This window comes from Physella acuta, unplaced genomic scaffold (genome assembly GCF_028476545.2).
Source record: "Physella acuta isolate Inbredline_101_S28 unplaced genomic scaffold, ASM2847654v3 ptg000964l, whole genome shotgun sequence".
NCBI classification, from domain to species: Eukaryota; Metazoa; Mollusca; class Gastropoda; family Physidae; genus Physella; species Physella acuta.
This window is the reverse complement of record NW_026732481.1, coordinates 460,263-487,269: the sequence shown is the minus strand read 5'-3', so window position 1 is coordinate 487,269 and position 27,007 is coordinate 460,263. Positions and strand designations below refer to the sequence as shown.

Genomic DNA, 27,007 nt, shown 5'->3' with positions numbered 1-27,007 from the left:
GCTAAAATACTACAGCATAATGAAAGTTTTTAAAATCAGAGTTGGTATAAAAACTAGCTTTACAAAGAAAAAGTAAGACAATCGGAATAATAGTCTACATACAACTAAAATATTGGTCTTCCATTACATATAATTCACTTTATAATTAGCTACTGACTTTATGTGTTCTTTAAAGATAATTTTTAATATTATGAGAAGGTATGGGTTAGATCACTGCTCACACACCTTTTACTGGTAATTGCAAAAACAATATTCACAGAGATTTACGTTTCAATAGCTATGATTCTGGCGGCATGGTACTTAGGTACATCATTACGCGTTCCAAATGTACTTAACAGATCAGTTCGTTGCGGGTTGGGAGGAGGGGTTCAACTTCATTCACCACTGTCCGGTCACTTTAGGTCAATTATCCAATCCAGCGAATACCAAGGTGTGACATAAATGTCGCTCTACACAATTGTGGTGGTGAGGTGGGGGTGGATAACCAACTCAGAGTGAACATAGCGTCAGTTTTTAGATGACTGTTCTAAACATAGGGGTCATCCATAAATGACGTCACGCTTTTTTGACGATTTTTACCTCCCCCTCCCATCCGTCACACGTCGTCCCAAAAAGCCAGACCTCTCCCCCCCCCCTAAAATGACATCACACCTCAGCCTACAACCCCCTTCAAAATTGCAGTTAAATTTTTTTAAACAGCTATATTTTCCCAAAATCTTGTCTGAACTCTGTCAAAATATAGTATTTTAATCAATTGTTATTACAATTTATTAAAACAGTTTTCTAAAACGCAAAATAACGTCTAAACTTCGTTTTCTAACATTGCTTTTTTATAATGCAAAAGTGTGACGTCGCACCATCTGAACCCCCCCCCCCTCCCCCTCATCACACACCGTCATAAAATTTCGGACCCCCTACGAGTGTGACGTCATTTATGGACGACCCCATACATATGCAATTACGCATGTATACTGATTCAAAAGTAGATTTAAATAAGTAGCGGATAATTAACTGTGCGATCAGTGTAAGTTTAAATTGAGTTGTTTTTTTATATATATATAAAATATAGCATTGTTCAAATATAATATAGATCTAGATCTAGTAAACTAAAATAATTATTAATAGAAAGTTGATACTGTTTCATTTAATTTGTAATCGTAATCAAACTGTCATAATACTACCACTTCATCGTGATGATGTCGATGACCTTGTCAAAATTTCCCCACCGCTACGCAGTTCGACCATAAGTAAATTTAAATAGAGGTGCCACATCAGTTGTATTTGTGTCTGTATTGTAATTTTAAAAAATAAATTACACGATTTAAACTGTATATATAAAGTAATTATGATTGAAGTTTTACATGTAAAATTTTCTAATTCAATTATTCGTAAGAAAATACATTATACAGTTGCTTTAAACTTAACACCCCTCTTGCCAAGTGGTACTGCATGTAGAGGTTTTTTAAACATTGCAATGCATCGTAACGGTTATTTTTAGAATGACAAACTGATACAGCTGCTAATACGTGTTGTAAACGTTGACTCTACTAGTCTATTACTGTTATAATTAATTGCTGCATGAAATAAATCTTGTGATTTGCATAGATGTGCCGACCAAAGATAAGTTTTTAACAAATATCAATGTTTAAAACTTTGAGTTTAAAAAGTTTCCAAAAAGGCGCCACTTTGCTAAAAATGGCCAGAGGGGGAGCGGCCGCTCCCCCTGCTCCACCCCTGCGTACGCTACTGATATATATATATATATATATATATATATATATATATATATATATATATATATATATATATATATATATATATATATATATATATATATATATATATATATATATATATATATATATATATATATATATATATATATACTAAAAGGAAAATATGATCATAAAATACTCAATACGGGCTTGTTCGAATACAAATTTGAAAAAAGTTATAATTCTTAGTTTTTATTTTTAAATTAAAACATGTTACAACAACACATCATTTGTGTAAGAGCTCTTAGTCTGGAAATTTTTCGTGTTATAGTGCTTCTTAATTTACAAGTAGTTCGAAAGAATATGAAGCATGAAAGCTTTGTATGTGTAATGGTTTCTCGCCTTATGTTTATTTTAAGGGTTTTTGTATTTATATTATTAATTTTTGATACATTTCCTTTTTATACTATGTCTTTCTTCATTATGTATTTTTTAAAAATAATAATGAAGAGAAATAATCGCTTTATAATTTTTTTGTGCAAAAAAAAAAGTTTCTTTATTAAGAACACACATTTTGACTATTTAAAAAAGGGAAACAAGTCATGGAAGTGGTTTGAACGTTTGCCTATCTGTCACACAACAACTCATGTAGCCTATATATTTTTTTCCTTTACGGAACAGCGTGTGTTAGCTACTGTATAACATCACTACTATAGTAGATTGTTGTTTTTTTTACAAGAAAGTATTTTTTTAACTATAAAAAAATTGATTATGGTCGGCTGTGCCCCCCCCCCCCCCCGCATTGCGGGGTCTGGCGGCACTGTAGTTCCGCCCCTGTTAACGGGACGAGATTAATAAGTTTAGTCATGCTCCCGTTTTAACAATCACAATTATCTCCTGCCCAATTAAGATACGCTACGTAAAGTCTCCTTAGGCCACAACACCTCTATATATATAATTGTTTGGCGTTGAAACCCCCCACCCCCACCCCATCCAGCATACACACAAAATATTTTTAAAATTTGGGTTTTTTAAAAAATGTAGCGGGAATCGTGTCGTTTTAAAGCTTGATGTTACAGTTTTGTAACCTTGAATACTTTTCAATCAAATAAATTATACCAGAAGTTTCTATTAATTTTCTAGATAACAAGAATTTAGTGAAATAAAAACAATGGAAAGAAAGCGCCGTGCCACACTGTACAATTAAAATTGATATTTAAAAAAAATAATTAAAAAACTACTTAAAAGTTTTTGGTCATAAAACTGCATTTCTCTTTCTATGTTTTGCTTTCTCGTTAATGCTTAGTAATTAAAAACCTTTTTAATAGCAGCATTAGCAATGCCATATTTAACAGTAAATAACGTGTGCCTTGGAAAAATAATAAGTCATACGGTATGCAGATCTACCAAAAGCCTCATGTTTACATTGTTATATATATATCAAACTTTGGTCGATTTTTATTACAAATTCCAAAGGAAAAAAAACCCAATCAAATTTGCGAAATAAACTCCTGCTAAAATGTTGTTTTAAAATGCTATTTCGTCAAGTCTACCCCTATTCCTGATTTTGTGAAAAAAAAAACAACTTGCTAATCACCATTTAATTCTCGAATTTAAACTGTTTAACAGATAAGGATCAAACTTTAGTCGATTTTTATTACACCTTTCAAAAGAAAACAAAAAAAATCTATCAAATATGCGAAATTAACTCCTGCTACAATGTAATTTTAAAATGCTAACTCGTCACGTCTACCACTATCCATGATTCCCTAACCCCCCCTTGCAGTATGTGACATTATTTTTTGACAATCCATTTATTTACTATAACTGTATAATTATTTGTAAAGAAACAAGTGCAAATGACATATAATCAAAAAGCTAAACATGGTGTCAAATTATTTGAACGATTAAATTGGTCAAGTTTTGAGCAAACGATGGGATTTTCAAAAGCGACGACGGTGTAAATAAAACCACTAAAGCTATTCTAATAATCTGTATTGCACATCACATGTTAAATAAATTTACTATTAGATCTAATATAATTAAGTTTAATTCAATTATTTCAAAATGTTATTTTCGCTCTATTTAACCAATTAATTTTTTTTTAAAAATTTGTGTAACAAAATAAAATTCTCAAATAGGTCGGATATTAGGCATATTTAATATTATATATTATTATAACCTCTAGATCTAAAAAAAATGTGAATATTATTAATTAGGCCTATAGATCTAGATCTAGATCTATATACTATAGTATATCCTTCTGTTATTGACTTTAATGATTATTTCTTCTCTAATAGTAAGTAAATGAATCGTCTATTGCTCTTTTTAAAAGAACATCTTACACTAGCCACTGAATGGTAATATTTAAATACAATCGATAGGCTAAATTAAATCGGAACGTAATCATTATTCATTTGGTCTCTGTTCATCACGAACTGAAATATGTCAAAGGTTACAAAGGTTATGGCGCATGCGCAGCGGTATCGCTTACGACCAATCAGCTCCTTGTTTTCCTCGGTGTATCTAAAAATAAACATCTAGAACTTGCCATGAGATTCGTGTGTGCACCAGAGACTGTGTTTACATTCTAGGTTTTTCTACTACAGCTTCAACGAAATGTATATAAGGAACGTGCCAGTTGAGGTGGACAGATTAAGACTCGAGTGAGCTAAGATACAGTGAATAAAGCAAAGCAAGAGTTGAAATAGCAAAGAAGCCTACAGGCCGAATCTAAGAGATTAAAACATATCACAGAGGAGAGAAAATCCAAATCGGTTTTCTATTATTGTGTAACATAGTTCTTGACTTGGAAAAACATACGACTCATCATAATCAAACATTATTGTGGTGACTGTCATCGAAATTTAAGGCGAAGGTAAGTAACATTTTGTTTCACAGTTAACCTATACATTGTTTTGACTAGGTAAATACATGGATTTAAAATATCAATAGGCTATGTATTCAAAGAAATCCCTCATACACAACTTATGATGATAGGTAGCAAAACATTCATTGTGTTGTAAAGGTGAGTATTCTGTCGGCTTAAAGAGGTGGCTCTTTCGACTATTTAATCATAGCATGGAATCTGCTAATGTTGTCGAATTTTTTTACTTAGAAACAAGTTCTGGTTTCAATATATATTTTTTTCCCTATACAATGTAGGCCTATAAAAGCTGAAATAGTATTGTAGTAGTAAAAGTCAAGTACCCACTAGGAGGAGTCTTTCCATAGGGTAGATGTAGTAGAGTTCATTTGTTTATTTAACGCCAACCCACAAAGGTATTGTATGCACATCCGTCTTATTTACTCCCACTGGTGTTATGTACATGTGTCAGGGCTGGTGGACATCTGGGATGGACTGCAGGCTCGAGATTTAAATGTTAGCTAGCATAGTCAGGCATGCACACTTTGTGACAATCTACCTCTGTTTTACTGACTTTTCTAACTGGCACAGCCCACTCATCTATGCTTCTGTGATCATTTCAGATGACGAAAGGCCAAAAAGCTCCCGCCATCGGCATTGATTTGGGCACAACGTATTCATGCGTTGGTGTTTTCCAGCATGGGAAAGTAGAAATTATCGCCAACGACCAGGGCAACCGTACAACACCAAGCTATGTTGCCTTCACAGACACAGAGCGCCTCGTTGGCGACGCTGCCAAAAACCAAGCCGCCATGAACCCCAGCAACACCATATTTGATGCAAAGAGGTTGATAGGTCGTAAATTCAACGATAAGACTGTTCAAGGGGACATGAAACATTGGCCATTTAAAGTTGCTGATGTGGATGGGCGACCTAAAATCAAAGCCGAGTACAAAGGAGAACAAAAACTGTTTGCACCAGAAGAAATCAGTTCTATGGTTCTGATCAAGATGAAAGAGACTGCAGAAGCATATCTGGGCCAGAAGGTCACAGATGCAGTCATCACAGTTCCTGCCTATTTCAACGATTCACAGAGACAGGCCACAAAAGATGCCGGGGCCATCGCCGGCTTAAATGTGCTGAGAATTATCAACGAGCCAACAGCAGCAGCGCTGGCCTATGGACTAGACAAGAGGCATAAAGGTGAAATAAATGTACTCATCTTTGACCTCGGAGGTGGCACATTTGATGTGAGTGTGCTGACCATTGATGAAGGTTCAATGTTTGAAGTGAAAGCCACTGCCGGAGACACTCACTTGGGTGGAGAGGACTTTGACAACAGAATGGTCAATCACTTTGTGCAGGAGTTTAAACGGAAACACAACAAAGATATGAGCTCCAACCCGAGGGCCATCAGGCGCCTGCGCACTGCCTGTGAACGAGCCAAGAGGACCCTGTCCAGCAGCACAGAAGCATCCATTGAAATTGACTCTCTCTACGAAGGCATTGACTTTTACACCAAAATGACCAGAGCCAGATTTGAAGAGCTGTGCGGTGACCTGTTCAGATCGACGCTTGAGCCCGTCGAGACAGCTTTGAGGGACGCTAAGCTCGATAAAGGCAAAATCGATGAAGTGGTCTTGGTTGGAGGGTCAACACGTATTCCCAAGGTGCAGAAGCTGTTGAGCGACTTCTTCAACGGAAAAGAACTGAACAAATCCATTAACCCCGACGAAGCTGTGGCCTATGGCGCTGCCGTCCAAGCTGCTGTGCTCACTGGAGACACGAGTGACACCATCAAGGATGTTCTACTTGTTGACGTAGCTCCATTGTCTCTCGGCATTGAGACAGCTGGAGGCGTTATGACTGCCCTCGTCAAGAGAGGCACCACCATCCCTACAAAAACATCCCAGATCTTTACCACTTATGCTGACAACCAACCCGGAGTCGACATACAGGTGTATGAAGGTGAGCGGACCATGACTAAAGACAATAATCTCTTGGGTCGATTTCACCTGACAGGTATCCCGCCTGCTCCTCGCGGGGTGCCCCAGATTGAAGTCACCTTTGACATCGATGCCAATGGTATTCTCAATGTCACCGCCCAAGACAAGAGTACTGGAAAGTCGAATAACATTACCATAAAAAATGATAGAGGTCGCCTCAGTCAGGCAGATATTGATAGAATGTTGGCCGAAGCTGAAAAGTACAAAGATGAAGACAGGAAACAACAAGAAAAAGTCAGTGCCAGAAACCAACTGGAGGGCTATGTTTTCAGTGTCAAGCAGGCAGTGGACGCTGCTGGTGACAAACTTTCTTCTGCGGATAAGGATTCTGTGCTCAATGCCTGCAATAGCACACTCAAATGGCTGGACAATAATTCGCTGGCCGAAAAGGAAGAGTTCGAAGACAAACTAAAGGAAATACAAAAGATCTCTTCATCTATAATGGCTAAGTTACATACAGGACAGAGTGGGCATGGGGATCAGTCACACAGTAATCACAACGGACCAACTGTTGAAGAGCTAGATTGATCTGCATAAATAGTTTGTATTATGAAAAAGATTTAAGTGAACTATTTTTAAATAGTTTGTTTTCAGATGGAATTATGTGATAAAATAAGACAGTGTTTATTAAACTACTTATACATTTTGATAAATTGCAATATTTGTTTCACTATTGTAAAGTTTATTGTATATTGATGTAAATAGTCAAATGTACCATTGATTAAATGAAACGCAAGTAGAGCTACTTTCTTATGTGTGTATGTTTTATTTTGCTAAGTGTAAATGATTAAAGACATTGAAATGTTATTAATAGTTGTTGAAAGAAATGGTTTATATAATGCTTTTGTTTTTAAAAAAAATGGCTTTTCAGTTTTAAATGAGCGAATAAAAGTTTATGCAAATATTTTGAGCTGTTATTTTTTCTTCTTTCAAATATCGTTGTTCAATACTACTATCAAAAATAATCATCATTGAAAGAAATCACTTTTTGTTATCTGGAAATTCCAATTTCTCGGGTCAAAGTATGTACAAGTGTGTTTTCTGCCCAAGTGCTGACAAAAAAACAAAACAATACAACAAGAGCATTTTGAAGTCTGTTGCAGTGGATTGTATGCTTCATTGCATCACCAACAATTTTATGTAGAGACTTCACGTTGTGATCTGACAAGCACATCAAAACAGATTAAAACAGCATTCGATGTCACTCTTCGAAAAAACTTAGGCAAAACTATATTAACTTTTGAAACTAAATAACCACACGCACAATATGTCAAACTTTATTGCCAATAAAAGGTGGTGGATACACTTAAAACTATTTTAAACTTTGTTTTATAAAAATTTTGGAGTTTTATACATGACAGACTAAAGTGTAACTGTAATCAATAGGAATACTGTGCAGTATGGGTTGGCTGGTAAACATAATATTTTCTCTTTTATATTCAAACTGTGGCGCTTCATCCATGACGCAACAAAGTGAAAGGTAATCAATATGACAGATGTACATATTAATATTTTGAACTCAACACTTGACCAAATCGGTTGTTATTTAAGAAACAACCAAAACATTTACTTGGTGGCCAATGAAGTTAGCGCCAAACGTAAAAAAAAAATCATCAATAAATAGTAAGTTATTTGCCAAAAAAAATACAAATTTTGAAATGATACAGTGTAGCATTTTTTAACAATTTTCTATAACTCTCAGATAGAGTGTAAATGCCAAATTGCTGGATACTGTTTAATTATTTTTGCTTTTCTAAAATTCTTTTGACTGTATGCAAGTGTGTTGAATGTCATACTGTATGCAGAGCTACAAAAAGCCACATAATTACATTGTTAATAATTATTTAGGGCCGTCCATCGCCACACACATACCCCCACCCAAGGATCATCACAAACAGTCAGACGCAAACTACCCTATGCAGCTACTCAGACCAGCCCTACCTCTTGATAACAATTTTCTAATCACCATTTAATTCTCGAGTTTAAACAGTTTAACAGAAAAGGATCAAACTTTTGTCGATTTTTATTACACATTACAAAAGAAAACAAAACAAAAAATCTATCAAATATGCGAAATTAACTCCTGCTAAAATGTAATTTTAAAATGCTAACTCGTCACGTCTACCACTATCCATGATTCCCTAAACCCCCCTTGCAGTATGTGACATTATTTTTTGACAATCCATTTATTAACTATAACTGTATAATTATTTGTAAAGAAACAAGTGCAAACGACATATAATCAAAAAGCTAAACATGGTGTCAAATTATTTGAACGATAATTTGGTCAAGTTTTGAGCAAACGATGAGATTTTCAAAAGCGACGACAGTGTAAATAAAACCGTTAAAGCTATTCTAATAATCTGTATTGCACATCACATGTTAAATAAATTTACTATTAGATCTAATATAATCTATATATATAATTCTCTTCTTCGAGCCGTTAGAAAACAAGCTGCAAACGCTCTCCCTACCTCCCCACCCCTACATGGTTTTAGTGAGCTGTGTTCACTCTAAATGTTTACAAGCAGAGCCAACGATTTTAAACGTAGGGGGGGGGGGGGAGGAGGCGGGCTGAAGGAAGGGGGGGGGGGTTATGGTCCTTAACGAGCTACTTATAGTGTTTTAAAGAAATATTTTCAGTGTCAGCGTTGGTACTGTCGAATTCACAAATTATGAATTATTGAAAATTAGAAACAACTAAATATCGGCGTATGTTATGCCGCGGGCCGGCTCGTTAAGTTTAATTCAATTATTTCAAAATGTTATTTTCGCTCTATTTAACCAATTAATTTTTTTTTAAATTTGTGTAACAAAATAAAATTCTCAAATAGATCGGATATTAGGATAGATATAGGGCCTATAATATATCACCTCTAGATCTAAAAAAAATGTAAATATAGATCTAGATCTATATATACTTATAGTATAGCCTTCTGTTATTGACTTTAATTATTATTTCATCTCTAATAGTAAGAAAATGAATCGTCTATTTTTTTTTAATAGAACATCTTACACTAGCCACCGAATGGTAATAATTTAAATACAATCGATAGGCTAAATTAAATCGGAACGTAATCATTATTCATTTGGTCTCTGTTCATCACGAACCGAAATATGTCAAAGGTTACAAAGGTTATGGCGCATGCGCAGCGGTATCGCTTACGACCAATCAGCTCCTTGTATTCCTCGGTGTATCTAAAAATAAACATCTAGAACTTGCCACGAGATTCGTGTGTGCACCAGAGACTGTGTTTACATTCTAGGTTTTTCTACCTCAGCTTCAACGAAATGTATATAAGGAACGAGCCAGTTGAGGTGGACAGATTAAGACTCGAGCGAGCTAAGATACAGCAGAGAAAGCAAAGCAAGAGTTGAAATAGCAAAGAAGCCTACAGACCGAATCTAAGAGATTAAAACAGATCACAGAGGAGTGTAAAAGTAAATCCAAATCGGTTTTCTATTATTGTGTAACACAGTTCTTGACTTGGAAAAACATACGACTCATCATAATCAAACATTATTGTGGTGACTGTCATCGAAATTTAAGGCGAAGGTAAGTAACATTTTGTTTCACAGTTAACCTATACATTGTTATGATTAGGTAATTACATGGATTCAAAATAGCAATAGGCTATGTATTAAAAGAAATCCCTCATACACAACTTATGATGATAGTAGCAAAACATTCATTGTGTTGTAAAGGTGAGTATTCTGTCGGCTTAAAGAAATGGACTTTTCGACTATTTAATCAAAGCATGAAATCTGCCAATGTTGTCGAATTTTTTTGACTTAGCAACAAGTTCTGAAATAGTATTGTAGTAGTGAAAGTCAAGTACCCACTAGGAGGAGTCTTTCCATAGGGTAGATGTAGTAGAGTTCATTTGTTTTTTTAACGCCAACCCACACAGGTATTGTGTGCACATCCGTCTTATTTACTCCCACTGGTGTTATGTACATGTGTCAGGGCTGGTGGACATCTGGGATGGACTGCAGGCTCGAGATTTAAATGTTAGCTAGCATAGTTGGGCATGCACACTTTGTGACAATCTACCTTTGTTTTACTGACTTTTCTAACTGGCACAGCCCACTCATCTATGCTTTTGTGATAATTTCAGATGACGAAAGGCCAAAAAGCTCCCGCCATCGGCATTGATTTGGGCACAACGTATTCATGCGTTGGTGTTTTCCAGCATGGGAAAGTAGAAATTATCGCCAACGACCAGGGCAACCGTACAACACCAAGCTATGTTGCCTTCACAGACACAGAGCGCCTTGTTGGCGACGCTGCCAAAAACCAAGCCGCCATGAACCCCAGCAACACCATATTTGATGCCAAGAGGTTGATAGGTCGTAAATTCAATGATAAGACTGTTCAAGGGGACATGAAACATTGGCCATTTAAAGTTGCTGATGTGGATGGGCGACCTAAAATCAAAGCCGAGTACAAAGGAGAACAAAAACTGTTTGCACCAGAAGAAATCAGTTCTATGGTTCTGATCAAGATGAAAGAGACTGCAGAAGCATATCTGGGCCAGAAAGTCACTGATGCAGTCATCACAGTTCCTGCCTATTTCAACGATTCACAGAGACAGGCCACAAAAGATGCCGGGGCCATCGCCGGTTTAAATGTGCTGAGAATTATCAACGAGCCAACAGCAGCAGCGCTGGCCTATGGACTAGACAAGAGGCATAAAGGTGAAATTAATGTACTCATCTTTGACCTCGGAGGTGGCACATTTGATGTGAGTGTGCTGACCATTGATGAAGGTTCAATGTTTGAAGTGAAAGCCACTGCCGGAGACACTCACTTGGGTGGAGAGGACTTTGACAACAGAATGGTCAATCACTTTGTGCAGGAGTTTAAACGGAAACACAACAAAGATATGAGCTCCAACCCGAGGGCCATCAGGCGCCTGCGCACTGCCTGTGAACGAGCCAAGAGGACCCTGTCCAGCAGCACAGAAGCATCCATTGAAATTGACTCTCTCTACGAAGGCATTGACTTTTACACCAAAATGACCAGAGCCAGATTTGAAGAGCTGTGCGGTGACCTGTTCAGATCGACGCTTGAGCCCGTCGAGACAGCTTTGAGGGACGCTAAGCTCGATAAAGGCAAAATCGATGAAGTGGTCTTGGTTGGAGGGTCAACACGTATTCCCAAGGTGCAAAAGCTGTTGAGCGACTTCTTCAACGGAAAAGAACTGAACAAATCCATTAACCCCGACGAAGCTGTGGCCTATGGCGCTGCCATCCAAGCTGCTGTGCTCACTGGAGACACGAGTGACACCATCAAGGATGTTCTACTTGTTGACGTAGCTCCATTGTCTCTCGGCATTGAGACAGCTGGAGGCGTTATGACTGCCCTCGTCAAGAGAGGCACCACCATCCCTACAAAAACATCCCAGATCTTTACCACTTATGCTGACAACCAACCCGGAGTCGACATACAGGTGTATGAAGGTGAGCGGACCATGACTAAAGACAATAATCTCTTGGGTCGATTTCACCTGACAGGTATCCCGCCTGCTCCTCGCGGGGTGCCCCAGATTGAAGTCACCTTTGACATCGATGCCAATGGTATTCTCAATGTCACCGCCCAAGACAAGAGTACTGGAAAGTCGAATAACATTACCATAAAAAATGATAGAGGTCGCCTCAGTCAGGCAGATATTGATAGAATGTTGGCCGAAGCTGAAAAGTACAAAGATGAAGACAGGAAACAACAAGAAAAAGTCAGTGCCAGAAACCAACTGGAGGGCTATGTTTTCAGTGTCAAGCAGGCAGTGGACGCTGCTGGTGACAAACTTTCTTCTGCGGATAAGGATTCTGTGCTCAATGCCTGCAATAGCACACTCAAATGGCTGGACAATAATTCGCTGGCCGAAAAGGAAGAGTTCGAAGACAAACTAAAGGAAATACAAAAGATCTCTTCATCTATAATGGCTAAGTTACATACAGGACAGAGTGGGCATGGGGATCAGTCACACAGTAATCACAACGGACCAACTGTTGAAGAGCTAGATTGATCTGCATAAATAGTTTGTATTATGAAAAAGATTTAAGTGAACTATTTTTAAATAGTTTGTTTTCAGATGGAATTATGTGATAAAATAAGACAGTGTTTATTAAACTACTTATACATTTTGATAAATTGCAATATTTGTTTCACTATTGTAAAGTTTATTGTATATTGATGTAAATAGTCAAATGTACCATTGATTAAATGAAACGCAAGTAGAGCTACTTTCTTATGTGTGTATGTTTTATTTTGCTAAGTGTAAATGATTAAAGACATTGAAATGTTATTAATAGTTGTTGAAAGAAATGGTTTATATAATGCTTTTGTTTTTAAAAAAAAAATGGCTTTTCAGTTTTAAATGAGCGAATAAAAGTTTATGCAAATATTTTGAGCTGTTATTTTTTCTTCTTTCAAATATCGTTGTTCAATACTACTATCAAAAATAATCATCATTGAAAGAAATCACTTTTTGTTATCTGGAAATTCCAATTTCTCGGGTCAAAGTATGTACAAGTGTGTTTTCTGCCCAAGTGCTGACAAAAAAACAAAACAATACAACAAGAGCATTTTGAAGTCTGTTGCAGTGGATTGTATGCTTCATTGCATCACCAACAATTTTATGTAGAGACTTCACGTTGTGATCTGACAAGCACATCAAAACAGATTAAAACAGCATTCGATGTCACTCTTCGAAAAAACTTAGGCAAAACTATATTAACTTTTGAAACTAAATAACCACACGCACAATATGTCAAACTTTATTGCCAATAAAAGGTGGTGGATACACTTAAAACTATTTTAAACTTTGTTTTATAAAAATTTTGGAGTTTTATACATGACAGACTAAAGTGTAACTGTAATCAATAGGAATACTGTGCAGTATGGGTTGGCTGGTAAACATAATATTTTCTCTTTTATATTCAAACTGTGGCGCTTCATCCATGACGCAACAAAGTGAAAGGTAATCAATATGACAGATGTACATATTAATATTTTGAACTCAACACTTGACCAAATCGGTTGTTATTTAAGAAACAACCAAAACATTTACTTGGTGGCCAATGAAGTTAGCGCCAAACGTAAAAAAAAAATCATCAATAAATAGTAAGTTATTTGCCAAAAAAAAATACAAATTTTGAAATGATACAGTGTAGCATTTTTTAACAATTTTCTATAACTCTCAGATTGAGTGTAAATGCCAAATTGCTGGATACTGTTTAATTATTTTTGCTTTTCTAAAATTCTTTTGACTGTATGCAAGTGTGTTGAATGTCATACTGTATGCAGAGCTACAAAAAGCCACATAATTACATTGTTAATAATTATTTAGGGCCGTCCATCGCCACACACATACCCCCACCCAAGGATCATCACAAACAGTCAGACGCAAACTACCCTATGCAGCTACTCAGACCAGCCCTACCTCTTGATAACAATTTTCTTGTATTTTATTTCAAATATAACGATCTATTTCTAAAAAAAAAAAAATCATTTTGCACCAAAACAAAAATATCGAACTGCCGAAAAACCTTGCAAGTTACTAATAAGCTGATTTTGTGAAAAAAAAATAACAACTTGCTAATCACCATTTAATTCTCGAGTTTAAACAGTTTAACAGAAAAGGATCAAACTTTTGTCGATTTTTATTACACATTACAAAAGAAAACAAAACAAAAAATCTATCAAATATGCGAAATTAACTCCTGCTAAAATGTAATTTTAAAATGCTAACTCGTCACGTCTACCACTATCCATGATTCCCTAAACCCCCCTTGCAGTATGTGACATTATTTTTTGACAATCCATTTATTAACTATAACTGTATAATTATTTGTAAAGAAACAAGTGCAAACGACATATAATCAAAAAGCTAAACATGGTGTCAAATTATTTGAACAATAATTTGGTCAAGTTTTGAGCAAACGATGAGATTTTCAAAAGCGACGACAGTGTAAATAAAACCGTTAAAGCTATTCTAATAATCTGTATTGCACATCACATGTTAAATAAATTTACTATTAGATCTAATATAATCTATATATATAATTCTCTTCTTCGAGCCGTTAGAAAACAAGCTGCAAACGCTCTCCCTACCTCCCCACCCCTACATGGTTTTAGTGAGCTGTGTTCACTCTAAATGTTTACAAGCAGAGCCAACGATTTTAAACGTAGGGGGGGGGGGGGAGGAGGCGGGCTGAAGGAAGGGGGGGGGGGGGGGTTATGGTCCTTAACGAGCTACTTATAGTGTTTTAAAGAAATATTTTCAGTGTCAGCGTTGGTACTGTCGAATTCACAAATTATGAATTATTGAAAATTAGAAACAACTAAATATCGGCGTATGTTATGCCGCGGGCCGGCTCGTTAAGTTTAATTCAATTATTTCAAAATGTTATTTTCGCTCTATTTAACCAATTAATTTTTTTTTAAATTTGTGTAACAAAATAAAATTCTCAAATAGATCGGATATTAGGATAGATATAGGGCCTATAATATATCACCTCTAGATCTAAAAAAAATGTAAATATAGATCTAGATCTATATATACTTATAGTATAGCCTTCTGTTATTGACTTTAATTATTATTTCATCTCTAATAGTAAGAAAATGAATCGTCTATTTTTTTTAATAGAACATCTTACACTAGCCACCGAATGGTAATAATTTAAATACAATCGATAGGCTAAATTAAATCGGAACGTAATCATTATTCATTTGGTCTCTGTTCATCACGAACCGAAATATGTCAAAGGTTACAAAGGTTATGGCGCATGCGCAGCGGTATCGCTTACGACCAATCAGCTCCTTGTATTCCTCGGTGTATCTAAAAATAAACATCTAGAACTTGCCACGAGATACGGGGCACCAGAGACTGTGTTTACATTCTAGGTTTTTCTACCTCAGCTTCAACGAAATGTATATAAGGAACGAGCCAGTTGAGGTGGACAGATTAAGACTCGAGCGAGCTAAGATACAGCAGAGAAAGCAAAGCAAGAGTTGAAATAGCAAAGAAGCCTACAGACCGAATCTAAGAGATTAAAACAGATCACAGAGGTGTGTAAAAGTAAATCCAAATCGGTTTTCTATTATTGTGTAACACAGTTCTTGACTTGGAAAAACATACGACTCATCATAATCAAACATTATTGTGGTGACTGTCATCGAAATTTAAGGCGAAGGTAAGTAACATTTTGTTTCACAGTTAACCTATACATTGTTATGATTAGGTAATTACATGGATTCAAAATAGCAATAGGCTATGTATTAAAAGAAATCCCTCATACACAACTTATGATGATAGTAGCAAAACATTCATTGTGTTGTAAAGGTGAGTATTCTGTCGGCTTAAAGAAATGGACTTTTCGACTATTTAATCAAAGCATGAAATCTGCCAATGTTGTCGAATTTTTTTGACTTAGCAACAAGTTCTGAAATAGTATTGTAGTAGTGAAAGTCAAGTACCCACTAGGAGGAGTCTTTCCATAGGGTAGATGTAGTAGAGTTCATTTGTTTTTTTAACGCCAACCCACACAGGTATTGTGTGCACATCCGTCTTATTTACTCCCACTGGTGTTATGTACATGTGTCAGGGCTGGTGGACATCTGGGATGGACTGCAGGCTCGAGATTTAAATGTTAGCTAGCATAGTTGGGCATGCACACTTTGTGACAATCTACCTTTGTTTTACTGACTTTTCTAACTGGCACAGCCCACTCATCTATGCTTTTGTGATAATTTCAGATGACGAAAGGCCAAAAAGCTCCCGCCATCGGCATTGATTTGGGCACAACGTATTCATGCGTTGGTGTTTTCCAGCATGGGAAAGTAGAAATTATCGCCAACGACCAGGGCAACCGTACAACACCAAGCTATGTTGCCTTCACAGACACAGAGCGCCTTGTTGGCGACGCTGCCAAAAACCAAGCCGCCATGAACCCCAGCAACACCATATTTGATGCCAAGAGGTTGATAGGTCGTAAATTCAATGATAAGACTGTTCAAGGGGACATGAAACATTGGCCATTTAAAGTTGCTGATGTGGATGGGCGACCTAAAATCAAAGCCGAGTACAAAGGAGAACAAAAACTGTTTGCACCAGAAGAAATCAGTTCTATGGTTCTGATCAAGATGAAAGAGACTGCAGAAGCATATCTGGGCCAGAAAGTCACAGATGCAGTCATCACAGTTCCTGCCTATTTCAACGATTCACAGAGACAGGCCACAAAAGATGCCGGGGCCATCGCCGGTTTAAATGTGCTGAGAATTATCAACGAGCCAACAGCAGCAGCGCTGGCCTATGGACTAGACAAGAGGCATAAAGGTGAAATTAATGTACTCATCTTTGACCTCGGAGGTGGCACATTTGATGTCAGTGTGCTGACCATTGATGAAGGTTCAATGTTTGAAGTGAAAGCCACTGCCGGAGACACTCACTTGGGTGGAGAGGACTTTGACAACAGAATGGTCAATCACTTTGTGCAGGAGTTTAAACGGAAACACAACAAAGATATGAGCTCCAACCCGAGGGCCATCAGGCGCCTGCGCACTGCCTGTGAACGAGCCAAGAGGACCCTGTCCAGCAGCACAGAAGCATCCATTGAAATTGACTCTCTCTACGAAGGCATTGACTTTTACACCAAAATGACCAGAGCCAGATTTGAAGAGCTGTGCGGTGACCTGTTCAGATCGACGCTTGAGCCCGTCGAGACAGCTTTGAGGGACGCTAAGCTCGATAAAGGCAAAATCGATGAAGTGGTCTTGGTTGGAGGGTCAACACGTATTCCCAAGGTGCAGACGCTGTTGAGCGACTTCTTCAACGGAAAAGAACTCAACAAATCCATTAACCCCGACGAAGCTGTGGCCTATGGCGCTGCCGTCCAAGCTGCTGTGCTCACTGGAGACACGAGTGACACCATCAAGGATGTTCTACTTGTTGACGTAGCTCCATTGTCTCTCGGCATTGAGACAGCTGGAGGCGTTATGACTGCCCTCGTCAAGAGAGGCACCACCATCCCTACAAAAACATCCCAGATCTTTACCACTTATGCTGACAACCAACCCGGAGTCGACATACAGGTGTATGAAGGTGAGCGGACCATGACTAAAGACAATAATCTCTTGGGTCGATTTCACCTGACAGGTATCCCGCCTGCTCCTCGCGGGGTGCCCCAGATTGAAGTCACCTTTGACATCGATGCCAATGGTATTCTCAATGTCACAGCCCAAGACAAGAGTACTGGAAAGTCGAATAACATTACCATAAAAAATGATAGAGGTCGCCTCAGTCAGGCAGATATTGATAGAATGTTGGCCGAAGCTGAAAAGTACAAAGATGAAGACAGGAAACAACAAGAAAAAGTCAGTGCCAGAAACCAACTGGAGGGCTATGTTTTCAGTGTCAAGCAGGCAGTGGACGCTGCTGGTGACAAACTTTCTTCTGCGGATAAGGATTCTGTGCTCAATGCCTGCAATAGCACACTCAAATGGCTGGACAATAATTCGCTGGCCGAAAAGGAAGAGTTCGAAGACAAACTAAAGGAAATACAAAAGATCTCTTCATCTATAATGGCTAAATTACATACAGGACAGAGTGGGCATGGGGATCAGTCACACAGTAATCACAACGGACCAACTGTTGAAGAGCTAGATTGATCTGCATAAATAGTTTGTATTATGAAAAAGATTTAAGTGAACTATTTTTAAATAGTTTGTTTTCAGATGGAATTATGTGATAAAATAAGACAGTGTTTATTAAACTACTTATACATTTTGATAAATTGCAATATTTGTTTCACTATTGTAAAGTTTATTGTATATTGATGTAAATAGTCAAATGTACCATTGATTAAATGAAACGCAAGTAGAGCTACTTTCTTATGTGTGTATGTTTTATTTTGCTAAGTGTAAATGATTAAAGACATTGAAATGTTATTAATAGTTGTTGAAAGAAATGGTTTATATAATGCTTTTGTTTTTTAAAAAAAATGGCTTTTCAGTTTTAAATGAGCGAATAAAAGTTTATGCAAATATTTTGAGCTGTTATTTTTTCTTCTTTCAAATATCGTTGTTCAATACTACTATCAAAAATAATCATCATTGAAAGAAATCACTTTTTGTTATCTGGAAATTCCAATTTCTCGGGTCAAAGTATGTACAAGTGTGTTTTCTGCCCAAGTGCTGACAAAAAAACAAAACAATACAACAAGAGCATTTTGAAGTCTGTTGCAGTGGATTGTATGCTTCATTGCATCACCAACAATTTTATGTAGAGACTTCATGTTGTGATCTGACAAGCACATCAAAACAGATTAAAACAGCATTCGATGTCACTCTTCGAAAAAACTTAGGCAAAACTATATTAACTTTTGAAACTAAATAACCACACGCACAATATGTCAAACTTTATTGCCAATAAAAGGTGGTGGATACACTTAAAAATTATTTTAAACTTTGTTTTATAAAAATTTTGGAGTTTTATACATGACAGACTAAAGTGTAACTGTAATCAATAGGAATACTGTGCAGTATGGGTTGGCTGGTAAACATAATATTTTCTCTTTTATATTCAAACTGTGGCGCTTCATCCATGACGCAACAAAGTGAAAGATAATCAATATGACAGATGTACATATTAATATTTTGAACTCAACACTTGACCAAATCGGTTGTTATTTAAGAAACAACCAAAACATTTACTTGGTGGCCAATGAAGTTAGCGCCAAACGTAAAAAAAAAAAAAAATCATCAATAAATAGTAAGTTATTTGCCAAAAAAGTACAAATTTTGAAGCATTTTTTAACAATTTTCTATAACTCTCAGATAGAGTGTAAATGCCAAATTGCTGGATACTGTTTAATTATTTTTGCTTTTCTAAAATTCTTTTGACTGTATGCAAGTGTGTTGAATGTCATACTGTATGCAGAGCTACAAAAAGCCACATAATTACATTGTTAATAATTATTTAGGGCCGTCCATCGCCACACACATACCCCCACCCAAGGATCATCACAAACAGTCAGACGCAAACTACCCTATGCAGCTACTCAGACCAGCCCTCTTGATAACAATTTTCTTGTATTTTATTTCGAATATAACGATCTATTTCTAAAAAGCAAAATCATTTTGCACCAAAACAAAAATATCGAACTACCGAAAAACCTTGCAAGTTACTAATAAGCTGATTTTGTGGAAAAAAAACAACAACTTGCTAATCACAATTTAATTCTCGAATATAAACTGTTTAACAGAAAAGGATCAAACTTTAGTCGATTTTTATTACACATTACAAAAGAAAACAAAACAAAAAATCTATCAAATATGCGAAATTAACTCCTGCTACAATGTAATTTTAAAATGCTAACTCGTCACGTCTACCACTATCCATGATTCCCTAAACCCCCCTTGCAGTATGTGACATTATTTTTTGACAATCCATTTATTTACTATAACTGTATAATTATTTGTAAAGAAACAAGTGCAAACGACATATAATCAAAAAGCTAAACATGGTGTCAAATTATTTGAACGATAATTTGGTCAAGTTTTGAGCAAACGATGAGATTTTCAAAAGCGACGACAGTGTAAATAAAACCGTTAAAGCTATTCTAATAATCTGTACGAGCCGGCCCGCGGCATAACATACGCCGCTATTTAGTTGTTTTTTTTCTACTTTTCAGTAATTCATAATTTGTGAATTCGACGGCACCAACGCTGCCACTGAAAATATTTCTTTAAAACACTATAAGTAGCAAGATAAGAACCATAACCCCCCCCCCCCACCTTCCGCCCCCCCCCCCCTACGTTTAAAATCGTTTCAAACTAAATTATCTGCCCCTAATAGTCGTCACTAAACCCGGCTCTGCTTGTAAACATTTAGAGTGAACACAACTCACTAAGACCATGTAAGGGTGGGGGTGGTAGGGAGCTTGTTTTTACAGCTTGTTTTCTAGCGTCTCCCAGAAGAGAATTATATATATAGATTGCACATCACATGTTAAATAAATTTACTATTAGATCTAATATAATTAAGTTTAATTCAATTATTTCAAAATGTTATTTTCGCTCTATTTGACCAATTAATTTTTTTTTAAATTTGTGTAACAAAATAAAATTCTCAAATAGATCGGATATTAGGATAGATATATATTATATAATATATCACCTCTAGATCTAAAAAAAATGTAAATATAGATCTAGATCTAGATAGCCTTCTGTTATTGACTTTAATTATTATTTCATCTCTAATAGTAAGAAAATGAATCGTCTATTTTTTTGTAATAGAACATCTTACACTAGCCACTGAATGGTAATAATTTAAATACAAATGATAGGCTAAATTAAATCGGAACGTAATCATTATTCAATTGGTCTCTGTTCATAACGAACCGAAATATGTCAAAGGTTACAAAGGTTATGGCGCATGCGCAGCGGTATCGCTTACGACCAATCAGCTCCTTGTATTCCTCGGTGTATCTAAAAATAAACATCTAGAACTTGCCACGAGATTCGTGTGTGCACCAGAGACTGTGTTTACATTCTAGGTTTTTCTACCTCAGCTTCAACGAAATGTATATAAGTAACGAGCCAGTTGAGGTGGACAGATTAAGACTCGAGCGAGCTAAGATACAGCAGAGAAAGCAAAGCAAGAGTTGAAATAGAAAAGAAGCCTACAGCCCGAATCTAAGAGATTAAAACAGATCACAGAGGAGTGTAAAAGTAAATCCAAATCGGTTTTCTATTATTGTGTAACACAGTTCTTGACTTGGAAAAACATACTACTCATCAGAATCAAACATTATTGTGGTGACTGTCATCGAAATTTAAGTGAAGGTAAGTAACATTTTGTTTCACAATTAACCTATGCATTGTTATGATTAGGTAAATACATGGATTTAAAATAGCAATAGGCTATGTATTCAAAGAAATCCATCATACACAACTTATGATGGTAGTAGCAAAACATTGTGTTGTAAAGGTGTGTATTCTGTCGGCTTAAAGAGTTGGCTCTTTCGACTATTTAATCAAAGCATGGAATTTGCTAATGTTGTCGAATTTTTTTGACTTAGAAACAAGTTCTGGTTTCAATATATTTTTTCCCTATACATTGAAGGTAGGCCTATAGAAGCTGAATTAGTATTGTAGTAGTAAAAGTCAAGTACCCACTAGGAGGAGTCTTTCCATAGGGTAGATGTAGTAGAGTTCATTTGTTTTTTTAACGCCAACCCACACAGGTATTGTGTGCACATCCGTCTTATTTACTCCCACTGGTGTTATGTACATGTGTCAGAGCTGGTGGACATCGGGGATGGACTGCAGGCTCGAGATTTAAATGTTAGCTAGCATAGTCAGGCATGCACACTTTGTGACAATCTACCTCTGTTTTACTGACTTTTCTAACTGCCACAGCCCACTCATCTATGCTTTTGTGATCATTTCAGATGACGAAAGGCCAAAAAGCTCCCGCGATCGGCATTGATTTGGGCACAACGTATTCGTGCGTTGGTGTTTTCCAGCATGGGAAAGTAGAAATTATCGCCAACGACCAGGGCAACCGTACAACACCAAGCTATGTTGCCTTCACAGACACAGAGCGCCTTGTTGGCGACGCTGCCAAAAACCAAGCCGCCATGAACCCCAGCAACACCATATTTGATGCCAAGAGGTTGATAGGTCGTAAATTCAATGATAAGACTGTTCAAGGGGACATGAAACATTGGCCATTTAAAGTTGCTGATGTGGATGGGCGACCTAAAATCAAAGCCGAGTACAAAGGAGAACAAAAACTGTTTGCACCAGAAGAAATCAGTTCTATGGTTCTGATCAAGATGAAAGAGACTGCAGAAGCATATCTGGGCCAGAAAGTCACAGATGCAGTCATCACAGTTCCTGCCTATTTCAACGATTCACAGAGACAGGCCACAAAAGACGCCGGGGCCATCGCCGGTTTAAATGTGCTGAGAATTATCAACGAGCCAACAGCAGCAGCGCTGGCCTATGGACTAGACAAGAGGCATAAAGGTGAAATTAATGTACTCATCTTTGACCTCGGAGGTGGCACATTTGATGTCAGTGTGCTGACCATTGATGAAGGTTCAATGTTTGAAGTGAAAGCCACTGCCGGAGACACTCACTTGGGTGGAGAGGACTTTGACAACAGAATGGTCAATCACTTTGTGCAGGAGTTTAAACGGAAACACAACAAAGATATGAGCTCCAACCCGAGGGCCATCAGGCGCCTGCGCACTGCCTGTGAACGAGCCAAGAGGACCTTGTCCAGCAGCACAGAAGCATCCATTGAAATTGACTCTCTCTACGAAGGCATTGACTTTTACACCAAAATGACCAGAGCCAGATTTGAAGAGCTGTGCGGTGACCTGTTCAGATCGACGCTTGAGCCCGTCGAGACAGCTTTGAGGGACGCTAAGCTCGATAAAGGCAAAATCGATGAAGTGGTCTTGGTTGGAGGGTCAACACGTATTCCCAAGGTGCAAAAGCTGTTGAGCGACTTCTTCAACGGAAAAGAACTGAACAAATCCATTAACCCCGACGAAGCTGTGGCCTATGGCGCTGCCGTCCAAGCTGCTGTGCTCACTGGAGACACGAGTGACACCATCAAGGATGTTCTACTTGTTGACGTAGCTCCATTGTCTCTCGGCATTGAGACAGCTGGAGGCGTTATGACTGCCCTCGTCAAGAGAGGCACCACCATCCCTACAAAAACATCCCAGATCTTTACCACTTATGCTGACAACCAACCCGGAGTCGACATACAGGTGTATGAAGGTGAGCGGACCATGACTAAAGACAATAATCTCTTGGGTCGATTTCACCTGACAGGTATCCCGCCTGCTCCTCGCGGGGTGCCCCAGATTGAAGTCACCTTTGACATCGATGCCAATGGTATTCTCAATGTCACAGCCCAAGACAAGAGTACTGGAAAGTCGAATAACATTACCATAAAAAATGATAGAGGTCGCCTCAGTCAGGCAGATATTGATAGAATGTTGGCCGAAGCTGAAAAGTACAAAGATGAAGACAGGAAACAACAAGAAAAAGTCAGTGCCAGAAACCAACTGGAGGGCTATGTTTTCAGTGTCAAGCAGGCAGTGGACGCTGCTGGTGACAAACTTTCTTCTGCGGATAAGGATTCTGTGCTCAATGCCTGCAATAGCACACTCAAATGGCTGGACAATAATTCGCTGGCCGAAAAGGAAGAGTTCGAAGACAAACTAAAGGAAATACAAAAGATCTCTTCATCTATAATGGCTAAATTACATACAGGACAGAGTGGGCATGGGGATCAGTCACACAGTAATCACAACGGACCAACTGTTGAAGAGCTAGATTGATCTGCATAAATAGTTTGTATTATGAAAAAGATTTAAGTGAACTATTTTTAAATAGTTTGTTTTCAGATGGAATTATGTGATAAAATAAGACAGTGTTTATTAAACTACTTATACATTTTGATAAATTGCAATATTTGTTTCACTATTGTAAAGTTTATTGTATATTGATGTAAATAGTCAAATGTACCATTGATTAAATGAAACGCAAGTAGAGCTACTTTCTTATGTGTGTATGTTTTATTTTGCTAAGTGTAAATGATTAAAGACATTGAAATGTTATTAATAGTTGTTGAAAGAAATGGTTTATATAATGCTTTTGTTTTTTAAAAAAAATGGCTTTTCAGTTTTAAATGAGCGAATAAAAGTTTATGCAAATATTTTGAGCTGTTATTTTTTCTTCTTTCAAATATCGTTGTTCAATACTACTATCAAAAATAATCATCATTGAAAGAAATCACTTTTTGTTATCTGGAAATTCCAATTTCTCGGGTCAAAGTATGTACAAGTGTGTTTTCTGCCCAAGTGCTGACAAAAAAACAAAACAATACAACAAGAGCATTTTGAAGTCTGTTGCAGTGGATTGTATGCTTCATTGCATCACCAACAATTTTATGTAGAGACTTCACGTTGTGATCTGACAAGCACATCAAAACAGATTAAAACAGCATTCGATGTCACTCTTCGAAAAAACTTAGGCAAAACTATATTAACTTTTGAAACTAAATAACCACACGCACAATATGTCAAACTTTATTGCCAATAAAAGGTGGTGGATACACTTAAAATTATTTTAAACTTTGTTTTATAAAAATTTTGGAGTTTTATACATGACAGACTAAAGTGTAACTGTAATCAATAGGAATGCTGTGCAGTATGGGTTGGCTGGTAAACATGATATTTTCTCTTTTATATTCAAACTGTGGCGCTTCATCCATGACGCAACAAAGTGAAAGATAATCAATATGACAGATGTACATATTAATATTTTGAACTCAACACTTGACCAAATCGGTTGTTATTTAAGAAACAACCAAAACATTTACTTTAAAAAAAATCATCAATAAATAGTAAGTTATTTGCAAAAAAAAATACAAATTTTGAAATGATAGTGTAACAATTTTTAACAATTTTCTATAACTCTCAGATAGAGTGTAAATGCCAGATTGCTGGAAACTGTTTAATTATTTTTGCTTTTCTAAAATTCTTTTGACTGTATGCAAGTGTGTTGAATGTCATACTGTATGCAGAGCTACAAAAAGCCACATAATTACATTGTTAATAATTATTTAGGGTCGTCCATCGCCACACACATACCCCCACCCAAGGATCATCACAAACAGTCAGACGCAAACTACCCTATGCAGCTACTCAGACCAGCCCTACCTCTTGATAACAATTTTCTTGTATTTTATTTAGAATATAACGATCTATTTCTAAAAAACAAAATCATTTTGCACCAAAACAAAAATATCGAACTACCGAAAAACCTTGCAAGTTACTAATAAGCTGATTTTGTGAAAAAAAAAACAACTTGCTAATCACCATTTAATTCTCGAATATAAACTGTTTAACAGAAAAGGATCAAACTTTAGTCGATTTTTATTACACATTACAAAAGAAAACAAAACAAAAAATCTATCAAATATGCGAAATTAACTCCTGCTACAATGTAATTTTAAAATGCTAACTCGTCACGTCTACCACTATCCATGATTCCCTAAACCCCCCTTGCAGTATGTGACATTATTTTTTGACAATCCATTTATTTACTATAACTGTATAATTATTTGTAAAGAAACAAGTGCAAACGACATATAATCAAAAAGCTAAACATGGTGTCAAATTATTTGAACGATAATTTGGTCAAGTTTTGAGCAAACGATGAGATTTTCAAAAGCGACGACAGTGTAAATAAAACCGTTAAAGCTATTCTAATAATCTGCATTGCACATCACATGTTAAATAAATTTACTATTAGATCTAATATAATTAAGTTTAATTCAATTATTTCAAAATGTTATTTTCGCTCTATTTGACCAATTAATTTTTTTTTAAATTTGTGTAACAAAATAAAATTCTCAAATAGATCGGATATTAGGATAGATATCCTAATTTATAAAAGGCTGTGTGCGCTCTTCTCTCTCTCTCTCTCTCTGTCTGTCCGCAAAATATTTTCGCCGGACATCACGTCAGAATCGGCAGCGATATATGAAGAACTTTTTACGGACTTTTGTTGAAAATAATATGTTAGATGTTTTAAATGTATAACCACAATTTTAGTTAAAGAAGAAAAATAAAAATTAAAGGCGTATTCGAATGTAGAGAAACAGTATTATTTATGCAACCGGAAAAGCATTAATATATGTGAAAAAGAACGCATAAAACTGTGACGTCACTATTGCTTATACATTAACTAATGACGTCATCTGCCGTGTTTAGAATGAAAAGAAATGAACTATTTCATTCAAATTTGATTTAGATCTACGTACACTATGAAATGTATACAATACAATTTTTCCGGCCTAAACTCATAAAATTTATTTTATGTATTTGGATTCTAGATCTAGAGATTCTAGATCTAGACTAAATCTAAATCTAAATCTACGCAATAACTAGATGTAGACGTAGACGCTAAGATCTAGATTTAGACTCTAAATTCTCTAAAATCAATTCCAAAAATAAATTTCTATATTAGGACTAAACTATTTCAAGACTTATTTATTTTATACAAAATCTTTGTTTGGAACTGGCTAATTTGGGATAAAAAATTAATTTGAAAGAATAGGCATATTCGCGTAAGTTAAGATTTTAAAATACGTGTTTCATTCTCCGTATTTTATAAGGTGCCTAAATAGCGGAGATGTTAGTGTACATTAAACCACGCAGGTGGTGCGGGTTCGAGACACAGCAAGTCAACTTGGTTAATGTATTCTTTTTTATTATGCTCGGGCTAAATTTAAAAAAAAAATTCTTTTAGGAATCTAGATCTAGATCTAGATTGTCGGGTGTCCGATAGGGCACTTCCCGGCGCCGCAGGCGCTTCAAATTTGGCA

At 36.5% G+C, this 27,007-nt stretch overlaps 5 protein-coding genes across 7 annotated transcripts in view; 4 read left to right on the top strand and 1 right to left on the bottom strand.

The window, feature by feature from the left end:
* Nucleotides 1–27,007, bottom strand: part of LOC131953919 (ribosomal RNA processing protein 36 homolog) — a 67,922-nt gene that overhangs the window by 10,616 nt on the left and 30,299 nt on the right. The window lies entirely within an intron of this gene.
* LOC131953915 (heat shock protein 70 B2-like) lies at nt 4,383–7,473 on the top strand. Its single transcript, XM_059317365.1, has 2 exons — nt 4,383–4,593; nt 5,205–7,473. Exon 2 carries the CDS (start codon nt 5,205–5,207, stop codon nt 7,113–7,115), a length of 1,911 nt encoding a protein of 636 aa, XP_059173348.1. The 5' UTR covers nt 4,383–4,593; the 3' UTR covers nt 7,116–7,473.
* On the top strand, nt 9,714–12,961 carry LOC131953911 (heat shock protein 70 B2). 2 transcript variants are annotated; one of them, XM_059317361.1, is made up of 2 exons: nt 9,714–10,028; nt 10,706–12,961. In XM_059317361.1, the coding sequence occupies exon 2, from the start codon at nt 10,706–10,708 to the stop codon at nt 12,614–12,616; it is 1,911 nt and encodes a 636-aa protein (XP_059173344.1). In that variant the 5' UTR covers nt 9,714–10,028; the 3' UTR covers nt 12,617–12,961. The 2 variants fall into 2 exon arrangements, with proteins under 2 accessions (XP_059173344.1, XP_059173343.1); XM_059317360.1 differs by having other exon boundaries at nt 9,714–10,143.
* On the top strand, nt 15,504–18,612 carry LOC131953913 (heat shock protein 70 B2-like). 2 transcript variants are annotated; one of them, XM_059317364.1, is made up of 2 exons: nt 15,504–15,660; nt 16,348–18,612. In XM_059317364.1, exon 2 carries the CDS (start codon nt 16,348–16,350, stop codon nt 18,256–18,258), a length of 1,911 nt encoding a protein of 636 aa, XP_059173347.1. In that variant the 5' UTR covers nt 15,504–15,660; the 3' UTR covers nt 18,259–18,612. The 2 variants fall into 2 exon arrangements, with proteins under 2 accessions (XP_059173347.1, XP_059173346.1); XM_059317363.1 differs by having other exon boundaries at nt 15,504–15,785.
* On the top strand, nt 20,981–24,308 carry LOC131953912 (heat shock protein 70 B2). Its single transcript, XM_059317362.1, has 2 exons — nt 20,981–21,435; nt 22,044–24,308. Exon 2 carries the CDS (start codon nt 22,044–22,046, stop codon nt 23,952–23,954), a length of 1,911 nt encoding a protein of 636 aa, XP_059173345.1. The 5' UTR covers nt 20,981–21,435; the 3' UTR covers nt 23,955–24,308.